The sequence below is a fragment of the Callorhinchus milii genome, unplaced genomic scaffold, assembly GCF_018977255.1.
Source record: "Callorhinchus milii isolate IMCB2004 unplaced genomic scaffold, IMCB_Cmil_1.0 Scaffold23, whole genome shotgun sequence".
Taxonomy (NCBI): Eukaryota; Metazoa; Chordata; class Chondrichthyes; order Chimaeriformes; family Callorhinchidae; genus Callorhinchus; species Callorhinchus milii.
The window spans coordinates 7,348,619-7,361,925 of NW_024704764.1; the positions used below are offsets into that span (position 1 = coordinate 7,348,619).

At 42.3% G+C, this 13,307-nt stretch overlaps 1 protein-coding gene across 1 annotated transcript; it reads right to left on the reverse strand.

Moving 5' to 3' along the window:
* Positions 1-9,892: 9,892 nt before the first annotated feature.
* On the reverse strand, positions 9,893-12,991 carry neurod2 (neuronal differentiation 2). Its single transcript, XM_042343310.1, has 2 exons — positions 12,969-12,991; positions 9,893-11,040 (listed from the first exon to the last, which is right to left on the reverse strand). Exon 2 carries the CDS (start codon positions 11,033-11,035, stop codon positions 9,893-9,895), a length of 1,143 nt encoding a protein of 380 aa, XP_042199244.1. The 5' UTR covers positions 11,036-11,040; positions 12,969-12,991.
* Between the last annotated feature and the right edge of the window lie 316 nt (positions 12,992-13,307).

Genomic DNA, 13,307 nt, shown 5'->3' on the forward strand with positions numbered 1-13,307 from the left:
GATCACTAGGCTGCGGCAACTGTTTGCAGTGATCTTCCTCACACTGGGAAACAGCAACAACAACTTGCATTTATATAATGCCCTTCACATGAGGTAGCATCCCGGAAACAAGGCAAATGTGCGTAGTAGACCTTTGCTGGGCAATGAGATTGAGAGATCTGGCTACTTGGGAGACTCCATGGTTCTTATGGGCTTGACTGAGTACTTCAATCACAGGAATTGTTCAAATAATATTCACCTTATCTCCAGAGCCGATTAATAACATCCCAGGGCACTGAGAGAGGTTAAAGACCAAATAGTGGGAATTCCTTGACTCAACATTTTCAAAAATATCTTAATAATAGAAAGGATTCCTAGGGACCGGACGATGGCAAATATCATCATCATAATAATAATAACCCTTGCATTTGATCTAGCCCCTTATCACATTGTTGATACGTCTCAAAGCGCTTCACAGGATATATTGTAAAGTGGATTGACTCTGTATTTTGTGGGTGAAATGCGGCAGCCAATTGCACACAGCAATGTCCCACAAACAGTTGGGGATTGAGTGACCACATTTTTTTTGAGGGATTATTACTTCCGGAAAGGGACCCACCATTTGACTAATAACTGGGTTCCTACTTACTACTAAGTAAATACCAGATCATTGTTCAAAGACGGATAAACCTGAAAACTATGAGGACAGTTACTCTCATGTAGGTGGTGCAATCGGTTTTATAAGTAAGAGATGAGAAATGATATATAAGTCAAAAATTGATGAGCATCTGGAGAATAGATTGATCAGAGAGAGTCAGCATGGATTTATGAAGGACAGATTGTGGTTCACTAATCTAATTGAATTTATTTTTTGAGGCAATAACTGAGAGCATGCCATTAAAGATAAAATGGTACAGTGGATAGAGGATTTTTGTTTGGTGTCTGGCACGTGCACAAACCCACCACCGTGCTTAAGATTATACAAACCAAGCTGAGAATTCCATGCATCCCACCTGCACATGGAAATTCCCCTGTATTGCAAGGGAATGCATGCTCTCTGCTTGTGATATATCCTGCTTACCTAATTAAGGAATATATTAGGCACAGGCTATCAGAAGCCAAAGTTTGTGAATCTTAGAAAGTGCATTGGGGGTCTGTTGGAGGTTAACCAATGAAAACTGCATAGCTTGCCATTGATAGCACTGTATGGCAAGTTTTCCTGCTTCTTGTCCAGCTTGGACAACCTTACCTGTTAGGACATTCATGCTTAGAGAGTGGATGAATCGATGCATATTCTCTCCTGCACCACGGTTTACAAATCCATCACCCCAATCCTCATGCAGCTCCACAGGCTCTTTATCAGATGGACTTTAAAGTCCCCTTCCTTAACTTGAGATTGCTCCATAGCCTTGCTTTATAATATTTTTATGATCTCCTATAACCTGACTCCCTCATTCTCTTCTTCTGCTCTGCCAATTATGAGCTGCATCTTGCCCCCCCACCTACCCTGCCCCTTTATCCTTCATGATTGTCCTTTGGTCATGTTGCTCCTGCCCTCCGGAACTCTCTCCCGAAAATAAGAGCAGGGGCATTGCGGAGGAAGTTTTATGTGCTCATTACAGAAAGCATGTCATAGAGATGGAGAGGGTGCAGCATGGATTCACTGGAATGACACCAGATATGACCTTGGGCAAGTTTCCTTACTCCACACAGAGCCTAATAATAATCCCTTCAAAAACCAAAAACAATAATAAATTGGTCATTTTCAATCTACGACTGTTTGTGGGACATTGCTGTGCGCAATTGGCTGCCGCGTTCGCCCACAAATATACAGTCAATTCACTTTGCAGTATGTTCTGTGAAGCGCTTTGGGACGTCCTCCCGACGTGAAAAGCGCTATATCAAATGCAAGGATTATTATAGCTAAAGGGAAGAGCCAGGGACATGTAGGGTAGTGAGTCTCATATCAGTTGTAGGGAAGCTGATTAAGATCGTAAGAGATGTGCCTGATGCTATGGATCTCAGGAAACAGAAGGGGTTTGAAATAAAAGATTGTTACAATTATTAAAGTGAATTGACTGTATATTTTGTGGGCAAAACACAACAACCAAGTGCGCACAGCAGTGTCCCACAAACAGTCGTGGATTGAAGTGACCAATTGTATTATTGTTTTTTTTCTTGAGGGATGTGGAGGAAGGAAACTTGCCCAAGGTTTCACCCTGCTGGGAACCAAACCCAGATCTCTCGCTTGCGAGGAGCGTGCTCTAATGACTGAGCTACAGGACTCTGTGTTTCAACTGCAAAATATACATTCAAATCACTTTACAATATATTCTGTGAAGTGCTTTGAGATGTCTACTGCAAAATATACATTCAAATCACTTTACAATATATTCTGTGAAGTGCTTTGAGATGTCTAAACAACGTGATAAGATGCTAAAAAGCAAGTAATAATATTATTACCACAAATGTTCTGTTTCTACAGACTGGATGTTGGAGACTAACTTTTTAATTTTTAAAGTAAAACAAAATTAAATAAATTTCAATCAGATAAAACTGAGGAAGAGTGAAATGTGCTATTGGAAATATTAAAATAATTACTTAGGATTTTAAGTCAACCATAACCCCCCCCCACACACCCTACACCCCCCTCCACAAAAATAATAAGATTGTCATTCAATGCACGAGTGTTTGTGGGACAATTGCTGTGTGCAATTGGCTGCTGCGTTTCGCCCGCAAATGAGTCAATCCATATATGACAATATATTCTGTGAAGTACTTTGAGACGTCTCAACGATGCGATAAGGGCTATTTCAAATGCAAGGATTATTATTATTATTATTATTATGCAACCCTGAACCCATTGCTACCCAAACCTGGAGTTTGGTGTCAACGTAGCTTTGCACACAGACCCTTTGCCTTTTTGGGGGGGGGGGGGGGGGGGTCGCTGTCCCTCAGTTTAAGTGCTGAAAGCTTAATAATATTCTAGAATATCATTAAGGGAAATGGGAAGCGGATTATATTCGGAAATGGACAGAATTCTTATGAAAACAAATAAGAATTGGAGCTGGCCTGGCATGTAACAGCAAGCATTGAATGCAGTGCTCTTGTTCAAGAATAAATTGCACAGATTTCTCTTTAGGACATAATATCTCGGAATACAATACATAGTTTTTGGGGACCAGAAATGTCATGCGACTGGATGGACCTTGGTCTTATTCTTATGTTTAATGGAATTGACATAGAGACAACAACAAATTGCAGTGAACACACCGATACATTGATACCCACAGTTTATGCTGCACCAGCACTATCAGAATATTTGCTACTGGTTAATTTAATTTAATATTGTTATCAGGCAATTATTTTAAAGATGTGCAAAATGCGACCCAGTACAATCGTGTCCCCCGCGTGTGTTTTTAAAGAAAATCGCAGTGTTAATCCGATAAAGTATGTTTTGGGGGAAAGTTCTACCTTTTGCGTTAAATTGTGTTATTTTAATTTTAAATATTATGCTTAAATTAGGCTGGAATTCGTCTCCTATAAATGATTATCGGCGGTGCGATTGATTACCAACGTCCAAACATTGTCTACACATCTCTTCGCGGTGCAGAGAAACAGTTGTCTTTTTCAGAGGAAAGTATTTCCGATTGAAATAATGACAATAGAGGTCAAACATAATTTCAAACAGTTTTGCTAAATGAATGCAAACATTTGCGACGCATCATTTTTTTCCCCCTAAATAGCTCCGGCGCCGCCAACATTGTATTCTTCCCAAATACCTAATGAGAATTCTAGACTTTCCTAAGGGAGCAAAAATATCACTAAAATAAGATTTAATATATATATATATATATATATATATATTGCTCATTGCGCATTCACTGATTCACCAGCGCCTTATAATAATAATAATAAAAATAATAATAATAATCCTTATATTTTATATTGCTTTGCATGTTAAAGTAAATCGAATGCAATATTTTGAAAGAGAAAGGAGAAGACGAGAGATTTTCCCCATATTTTTACTTTATTTTATCAGATGTAAGAGCACAGTGTTTCATTCCGATTTTTCTCAATTAACGAACCTCGTAGACTACCATTCCCTGAAACCCAGAGACACGGAAATCGAGCCACGCTTTTCAGACCTCAGCTCTCATTTACACCCATCACACAAAACACGGGAGTTTTTTCAGAAGTTACATTTTTTTTTGTATGTATATATATATATAATTAAGGCAAGAAAATGGAGAATCATTTTTTTGTTGTTGTTTCGTTTTGTTTTGTTTTGTTTTGTTTAAGACACTGCTATCAAATAGAACCGGAGTCGCGGTGGACCTTAATCTTTCCCAAATAAAAAAATAAATTACAAATCAAATAATAATAATAATAATAATAATTACACAGGTGAATTTTATCCACGGTTTAATTTAAAGTGCAAATACAAAATGTAAAATAACAGGTCGCTGCATACAAACACACCTGACACACACATACCGCTGCTGCAAACCGACATCATTTCAAGCCTCAATGTCCACACGAACCTGGGTTTTGAGTGAAGGGAAAACTCGTTTTGTGTGTTATTGAGTGTATGAGCAGAATATGGATTTACAGCGGTATTTTCTGAAGTTCAGGCGTTTCAAAACTCACTTGCAGGAATTCAGATTACACGTTTGACACACAAATACCTCTGTGTAAAATGGGCTCTAAACCTGTTTCGTTTCACAGCTAAAAAAAAAAAAGAAAAAAATTGCAGTGGGTAGATTTGATTAAAACAATCATTTTTAATGCCTTTTTAAAGAAAAATATTATTATTATTTTAAACCGACCACCAGTAGAACAATCATGCAGAACACGAGACACAATTCCACTAAATATAATAATATGTGCAAAATTTAGCTGTAAACATATTTAAGTGCATAATCCTGTAGATATTTTTATACACGTTAAATAATATATACAGTTAAAATAAACTAACTGTTTGACTCGATGCAATGGGCATAATTACAGCACTTGTCAGTGTCTGGCATTTTGTACATTGGGTCGGGATGTCAGTCACCAGGGTAACTGTTGGGATATCATGTGCACGTTGCCTCCTCGCATCGACCTTCAGAGATTGGGGAAAGAAGCAGAAAATAACGACAACAATATCACTAACATCGAAAGTATGGCACAAGGGAACGAGCAGTGAACTGATTATTGACACATCTGCTTCTCTCGCTCTCTCTCTCTTTCCCTATCTCTCTCTCTCTCTCTCTATCCATCTCTCTCTCTCTCTATCTCTATCTTCCCCTGTCTTTCTGCCTGTCTCTCTTCTCTCTCTCTTTCCCTGTCTCCCTTTTCCCTTCTCTCTGCCTCTCTGCTTCTCTTCAATATCCACCGAGAGAGGATTGAAGTTCAGCAACGTCTGACCCTGACTGACATCCATCGCCTCCTCGCCCCCCTCCTCAACCACCCGCCCACCCCCCCACCCCCCAACCCCCTCCTGAACAACCTCACAAGAGATCTCCTGTAGTCATCTTTCGCCCAATGGTCCTGTGAGCAACATTCACTCAACAATATTACAATGCTCTGTATCCCCCCCCACCCACCCCCCAGCCAAAATAACAAGCTTTTTTTTTATTTCTCAAACAACAGAAGGAATTTGCACTTAAACCTGTTGCAATCCATTCCACCCTTCACTTTTTTTTTCTCTCGCTTTGCAGCACGGAATGAACCATTTAAATCGTACAACAAAAATAATGATGGTGGAACTTATCCCTTCAGACAGCTGGGTTTCTCTCTCTCTCTCTCTCTCGCTGTGAAATTTAGTTACACTTTTAAAAAGACAAGACACATAACGTATGATTCCACCCCCACCCGCAAATCCCACCACCACAACAACAACAACTTGCATTGCTGAGATGCAAACCCTTTAGATTGCGAAGGGTGAGACTTCCCCAGTAGAAATCTCACGAAATACAAGTCTCCTGATTGTACCGACTCCTTTATTGGGAAACGCCATCATTCCAAGGTTTCAGCTGTGTGTGTCTTTTTTCGGCGAAAGCACAAAGAAAAAAGCCTTTAAACCGCCGGGGTTGAGGTTTAAGTAGGGACTTGAGTTTAACCTAAATGTTTGCCAGTTACAATAAACTGGATGGTTACTCTGAGGCTGGTGTGTGCAGGGATCAGCCATAACGTGTATAATGTGGGGCACACACTCACGATAGTGAAGCCAACATTGATCTATACCCTCTCCGTTGACCATCTCCTACCCCATTGAGTTAGTCCCCCGACTCCCACCCCACTGACCACCTCTGTGGGTTTCCAATCTGAATTAACGCTAATTGCAATGCATGAAATACTCCGACCTGCATCTAAGAACAGAAAATAACATCAATAGGAAACCCCAACCGATACACAGGACTTGTATGTTTTTTTTTTAGAGATACATCACCGACTCCTGCTTTGTGTTGGCACTTCTCTTTCGGGTGGAACCGGAATGTGAGTCTAGCCATGGTCATCGAGGTCAAATCAGCCTGGGCAGTGGGGATGGAAGGTATGTGCGGGTGGACATATATGTTGGTGAATGTGTGTACATGTGTCCGCTCTGGATGTATGGGTGGTGTGTGTGTGTGTGTGCATGTTGTGTATGTATGCGTGCAGTTGTTTGTGAGGTGTGTTTCTATGTGATTGTGTGTGTGCGTCTGTGTGTGTTGATTGTGTGCGTAAGATGTCTGTGATGTGAGTGAGTGTGTGTGTGCATGTTGTATGTACATTGTGGTGTGCTGTTTGCTTGTGCTGTGTGCTGTGTGTGGTTATGTATTGCATTGAGTCTGTATGTGTGTGTCTTTAATGTTGAGTATGTTGTTCTTTTAAGGAAAAAGGAACAAAAGATTCCACGGGCACCAATTATAAAGTGCGCGATGTGAGTGGAAACGCAGTTGGGGTATTGCACAATTACTTATGTCTATATTTAGGCTGATTCAATTCGAGAGCTTGATGCCTGGACGGGAGAAATGAATACTGTATAAACCTATACTTCGTCAGAGAGGTCCCTGAACAGCCCAGAATTAGAACAAAGTTCTGAGCCGCAAAAAGTGTGTGCATGTAAAAAAAAACACAAGTGCAAAGAAACACACACGGGGTCCGGAGCAACCAGACCAGAAACACCAGCAAAATAGGTCCAGAAACACCTATAAACACAAGATATTACATTACAGTACACGAAGAGATAATTCCGCCCTCACAGCCCCCACCTGTGTCGGCTCCTGTATATAATCCATGTTCTTCCTCCCCCCCCCACCACTCCCCAAATCCCCTTTTGTGTTCTTCCTCTTGAACTGTTTATACATTTCCCTTTTCCATTGGGTTTCTGGTAGAAATCCTTCTTCTATGTCGAAACAGTCAAGCGTTTAATTTATTGAGGAGCATGTTTTCTCCCTATCACCCCCCCCCCCCCACCCCCTCACACAGCCGATTGTTTCAAAAACAACAATTACAACAGAAAAGAGGGAAAATGCCCCATATTGTCAGTTAGTCAGTCAGTCAGTCAGTCAGTGTGTAAGGGAGTGAGGGTCGGTTGACCAGTTTGCTAAATCAACAATCGCCTTCACTCTCTCAGATACCGGTTGATTTGTTAAGACATATTTCAGAATTTATCCGTAATTATTTTAGGTTCCCGGTTCAATCAATGTCGAGCTAACCACCCATCACACCATGGCATTGACCCTGACTCTGATGGTCTGTCCCTGTCAGCCATTAGATGCCTTACAATTCTTTTTTTTTTTTTGGGTGTGGGGGGGGGTCAGCCGGGTGTCTGGCACCTGCAGAAACCCATCACCATGCTTAAGAGTATCCAACCCACCTACACGTGGAAATCCTAGAGATAGATTGTTGGAATGGAAAGCGCTCTCTCTTTCTCTCTCTCTCCCTGGAGGGACGCTTCCTACATACCTAATTCCGGAATGTATTAGGCGCAGTTGGCAAGAGCCAAGCTCAGCAAAATCATAGCACAAGTCGAGCCAAATTGGTTGTTGGCTCTTTCGGGGTCAAGAGCAGGAAGGAGCTCGGAGCTAAGAGGTTGGGGTTAGTGTTGAGACCCAAATCTAACTGGTTGGAAAGTGTTGCTGAGTTTGAAATGGACAAATCGCCCATTTGTCCACTTCAACAGCACGTTACTGGCGGATTGTTTAAGGCTAACGATAAGTTGGGATGGAGCAGGTTTCTATGCAGGGAGTTTGCTGGGATTGGGAAGCCTGGGAGATGGACACCTGTTCACCATCCTTGATCCCTGTGGCCAGACAAGCTCCATGTGGTCACTTCTCCACCGAGATCTGGCGGATAAAGAGAGAAACTATACCTATGATGTTCTACCCTGACCTCCCACAAAAGACAACTTGGGCTGTGTGAGCAGCCAGTTATCACCAGACTAAATATTAAGCCTTAGTTATCTCGTGGTAACTCGGTTATGGATAACTGCATTGGAAGTTCAACTCTACCGAGATAAACAAACACAGTTTAAAGTCATTTTACAAAGCCGCTCAAAAAATGTTTGAACTCGAAAAAAGGCAGTTTAAAGGGCAGAATGCGGTTTAAAAGGGGGGAGAGCTTTTGAAGGGCTTTATCACCCGGAAAGACCACACTACAATACAACTGACATCACGAGGTGTATTAAACCCAGAGAAAAAAACTGCATTACGGAACAATTTTGCTCCAAAAAAATTAAAATTAAATTAAAACGAAATTTTATACTGAAATATTTTGTAGTAAGTGCACAGGTACTTTTTTTGAAAAAAAAACCTGTCGCCACCGCCTTTTAAACGCTATAATTGCATAATTCTCTTCGACAACTACATTTACAAAAATGTTTTTTTATACTGTATATAGCATGTAACAAAAGTCGTTTTTTTTCCCACCCCACACACACAAACACACACTAACACACACACACACTAACACACACTAACACACACACACACACAAATAGAAAATGCTATGGCGCTATTCGGAAAATAAATGTTTTTTTTTGTTATTTTTAAAAAGAAGTATAAGAAAAAGAATCATATAGAAGCGTGAGTAAGCGAAAAGTGGATAGATTTGTTTTTAACCCCAATTCAAAGTGCACGTTTTTTTCCCTAAAGAAACCTGTGGGAGACGCAAATTGGCCCTCGTTACGATCGTAATTCCTATAGGATACGCGAGTTTTAATTCCTACATCGATTGCATAGATTTTTTGAATCATTATTTCCATTATTGCTTTTTATTATTATTGTTATTATTATTATTGTTCCTAAAATACCTGCCCCCAAATATTAGCACTGTGTGAGTGACATTTTCATTGCGTTCTATTTATATATCTGAAAGAGATTTGTAGAATCCCTCCATCTCTCTCTCTCTCTCTCTCTCCCCCCACCCAAAGACCCTATTTGTTTTCCTCACCAAAAACAGAGACTACATCTTCAGTTAAAATAAAACACTGACAAAATATCCAACTACAGCATTTGCATCGAATTGGCAGACTTTCGGAAGCCCAATACTGAAACTGGGTCGTATTTTGTATATATACTTTGTATATATGAAGCGCCAGTTTTATCACAGAGACTTGTTTAAACCCGAGGGGGTGGAGGTGATGGGGGCTGGACAGACAAACAGATAGACAGAGAGACAACACTCCAGTTGTCTCGTATTTAATTCTAAAAACACAGCCCACCCCCACCCCCTCCTCTTCCCCACCTCCCATCCAAACCCCTACCAACCCCCCATGTGCCAGCAAATTGAACAGCTGCGAGTTCCTGTCTTTTTGCATCTTTTTGTGTTGTTTTTTTTTTGCTAACCTGGACCAGCAGACAGACAGACAGACAGACAGAAGACAGACATGCAGGGGGAGTGGGTGATGGGGTTGTGGAGGAGGGGGTTAAGTGTGAACCTGCTTCTAATTATGGAAAAAGGCGTTCAGTTCTTCATACATAGGCGTTCTGTCCTGATGCATGTGCATGTCATAGGACAACAGGGCCTCTGAGTGCACACCACTGCGAAGACCAGGAGGGCCAAAGACCAGGCTGTGTCCAGGCGGGCGAGAGCCGGGCAAGGCCGAGTAGTGCATAGTGTAGTGGTAGTTCTTGTCGTGCTCTGGCGAGGCAGAGTCCTGCTTCACCGGGAAACTACCGTTAGTGCAAAGTGGTGGTGGGCTCAGGGGCCCTTCAAACTCGGAGCTGGTGTAGTCTGGAGACGCGTTGCCGTACAGGTGCTCGTAAGTGCCACAGTAAGGGTGGGCTCTCAACGGGTGGGAGCTGTTAATGCCACCCCCAGCCCCACCTCCTCCACCTCCTCCACCTCCCCCACCTCCTCCTCCTCCGCCGCCGCTGGGGCACTGCTGGCCGGGCAGCCTGGCGCACTGGTAGGAGTAAGGGTGCATGGCGAAGGAAGAGTTGGGAGGGTGCAGGCGGGAGGTGTCCTGGCCTGGCTCGGTTATAAAATTCCTGGAGTTGAGTTGGAGGCAACCCGCCACCAAGTTGGTGGTGGGCTGCGAGAGCCCCTTGCAAAGTGTCTGCACGTAGCACACCAGGTCTGGTCTCTTGCCGGAACGCAGGATCTCGGAGAGAGCCCAGATGTAGTTCTTCGCCAGTCTCAAGGTCTCTATCTTGGAAAGCTTCTGGGTCTTGGAGTAACAGGGCACCACTTTGCGCAGGTTGTCCAGGGCTGAGTTGAGGTCGTGCATGCGGTTCCTCTCCCTGGCGTTAGCTTTCTGTCGCCTGAGCTTGAACCGTTCCATCCTGGCTTTGGTCATTTTCCTCCTCTTAGGTCCACGCTTCCTGGGCCTGGTGCCATCTTCCTCATCAGCCTCCTCCTCCTCCTCCGCCCCCTCCTCGTCCTCATCCAACCCCGTCTCCTCCTCTTCGTTCTCCTGAATCCCACTCAGGCCATCTTCCGCCTGACTGTCTTGCAGTTCGCAGTTCTCGCTGCTCCCTTCCTCCCCGATCTTGTCATCATCCTCGCTGTCGCTCTCCTCCATCCAGCTGGAGTACTTCTGGACTTCGGGGATGAGTGAGGAGTCGCTGAACAGGCGAGTCAACATGTTTGCTAAGGAGATGGGCAGATAGGTGGGCGTGTGGGGGTGGGGAGGAGGGAGGAGGGAGGAAAAAGAAAGGAAAAGGGGAGCGGGCGGGGGAGGGAAAGTATTTTTTTTTAAAAAGGATTGTAAGAAACCGTATTCAAACCCTCACACAAATTCCCTACACATTGATCACATTGGAAACCAATTTACAAGTTGAAGATGGACTCGAACACACAAACACACACACACACACACACACACATTAGCATTGCATCGAGCTGCACATAAACGCAAGAGAGAAGTGTGTTATATGCACCAAGTACGAGACTTTTGGACATTGCAAAGGTCTCTGAATTATTAAGGTGCCAGAGAAGAGACACCAGGGACTATGTATTAAAAAAAAAAGCCCTCTATGGCAAAATGACAATAAAAAAAAAAGCTTTGGGCACTTCGTATCCCTCTGTGGGTTTGGGTTCATGTGATTATTCTATTGAGCTATTTTCTTAAAATGTAAGGACTAAATTTTACGACTGTTTTTCACACTTCCTCGAAGTCCCATCCCGTTGTTATTGACCTTTTTTTTTTCTTGTTTTGTGTTAAAACAAGAAAACCGTTAACAGAGACTATGTTTTTTTTTTTGGTGGACAGAATCCGTCCCATTTCACAATATTCCGCTGAACTTTGGTCCTAGAAATCTAGAGATGATATTTGGACCTCGTCCAAGTCCCCGCAATTCAACACCGACGAAAAAAACACACAAACAAACAAACAAACAAACACCCAAACACTTTCTTGTTACAATAATGGGGAAAAGAGGGGGTCAGAGAATTCATATCACAATCGTGCGTTAATCACATCTGATTTTTTTCTTGTTTTCTGCAGCGATATAAGATTGAACCCGCACTCCGAGTCCATAGCCTCGTGTTTTTTTCACACTCGGGCAATTGGAAACATTAATAAATTAATACATATTTCTGATGATATTGATGACTGTGCCCTGACCCTCCTGTGTGTGTTGGGCTATGTATTGTGTAACATTGGTCGCGTGTAGGTCTCGGGCAGTGCACAGGGAAAAAAATAAATAGGTAATTATTTGATTTGTCTGAAATTGTAGTAGACGTATCTCTAAAAACGCCGAGAAATTCGGGGAAAAGCCACGACAGCTCATTTATTTCCGTGCAAACCGACACGGTACGTCTCTACCGACGGTTTTTTTTTTCAGTGCAACTTCATTCGGACAAACTTATATTAAAAAAATAATAATTTTGCAAAAAAATAAATAAAAAATATATATATATATATATATAAAACCCTAATTCTGGATAGGATGGTATAGCGCGGAGAGCAGAACACTTCGGCTGATAAACATTGTCCTTTGTAAATCCCCCCCCCCCCCCACCACCGAAAAATAAATCGAAATGATTCGATTCAGAACAGTTGCAAATGACATTTATTTTATTTTACATTTATTGCTATTTATTGAAGTCATCGCCCCCCCCGTCACCCCCCACTCCCCATTCGCTGTATGTTTTAACACACGTTGGTTCTGGGTCAAATGCAAAGATTGTTATAAAGGAATTATAAGGATTGTTATAAGGAAGTTATTTAGTGATAGAATAGATAGATAGAGAGAGAGAGAGAGAGAGAGATAGAGAGATAGATAGATAGATAGATAAATAGATAGATAGATAGATAGATAGATAAATAGATAGATAGATAGATAGATAGATAGATAGATAGATAGATAGATAGATAGATAGATAGATAGATAGATAGATAGATAGATAGATAGATAGATAGATAGATAGATAAAGACGCGACGGGCGTTTGCTCCAAAACACCGTTGAATTGAACCGAACTGAACAGATCAGGCGATAAAAAAAACAAAACAAAAAAAAAATACTGTAGCATCGAGATTTGCATTGAATCGGTTCCCAAACCGTTCACAACTTACCTGCTGTAATTAGTGCGGCTGTTGGAGTGTGTGTGTGTGTTTTTTTTTTTATCTCATTGTTCAACGTTACCTTCTGGGGATTAAGCGGTGTTGGGTGAGGTACCCAACCTCCTCGCAAAGCTGCTCATCTCCCAACCTATCGACAAGAGGCAGAGTGGCATCTCTGTACCAAGCTGAAAGGGTACCAGCTCCGATGCCAAGGCCATATGGCATTTCGCGTCATTCGCAGGAGCCATCACATGAGACGCGGTGATTGACATGCGCCTCCATTCGGAGCGCTCAGGGCTCCCCGGGGACTGACGACTGACCATCTGTCACTCTCGCACTCACAGCTTTGCC

Coding starts and splice junctions, on each gene's coding strand:
- neurod2 (XM_042343310.1), bottom strand. CDS start 11,035: ATGTTGACTCGCCTGTTCAGCGACTCCTCACTCATCCCCGAAGTCCAG.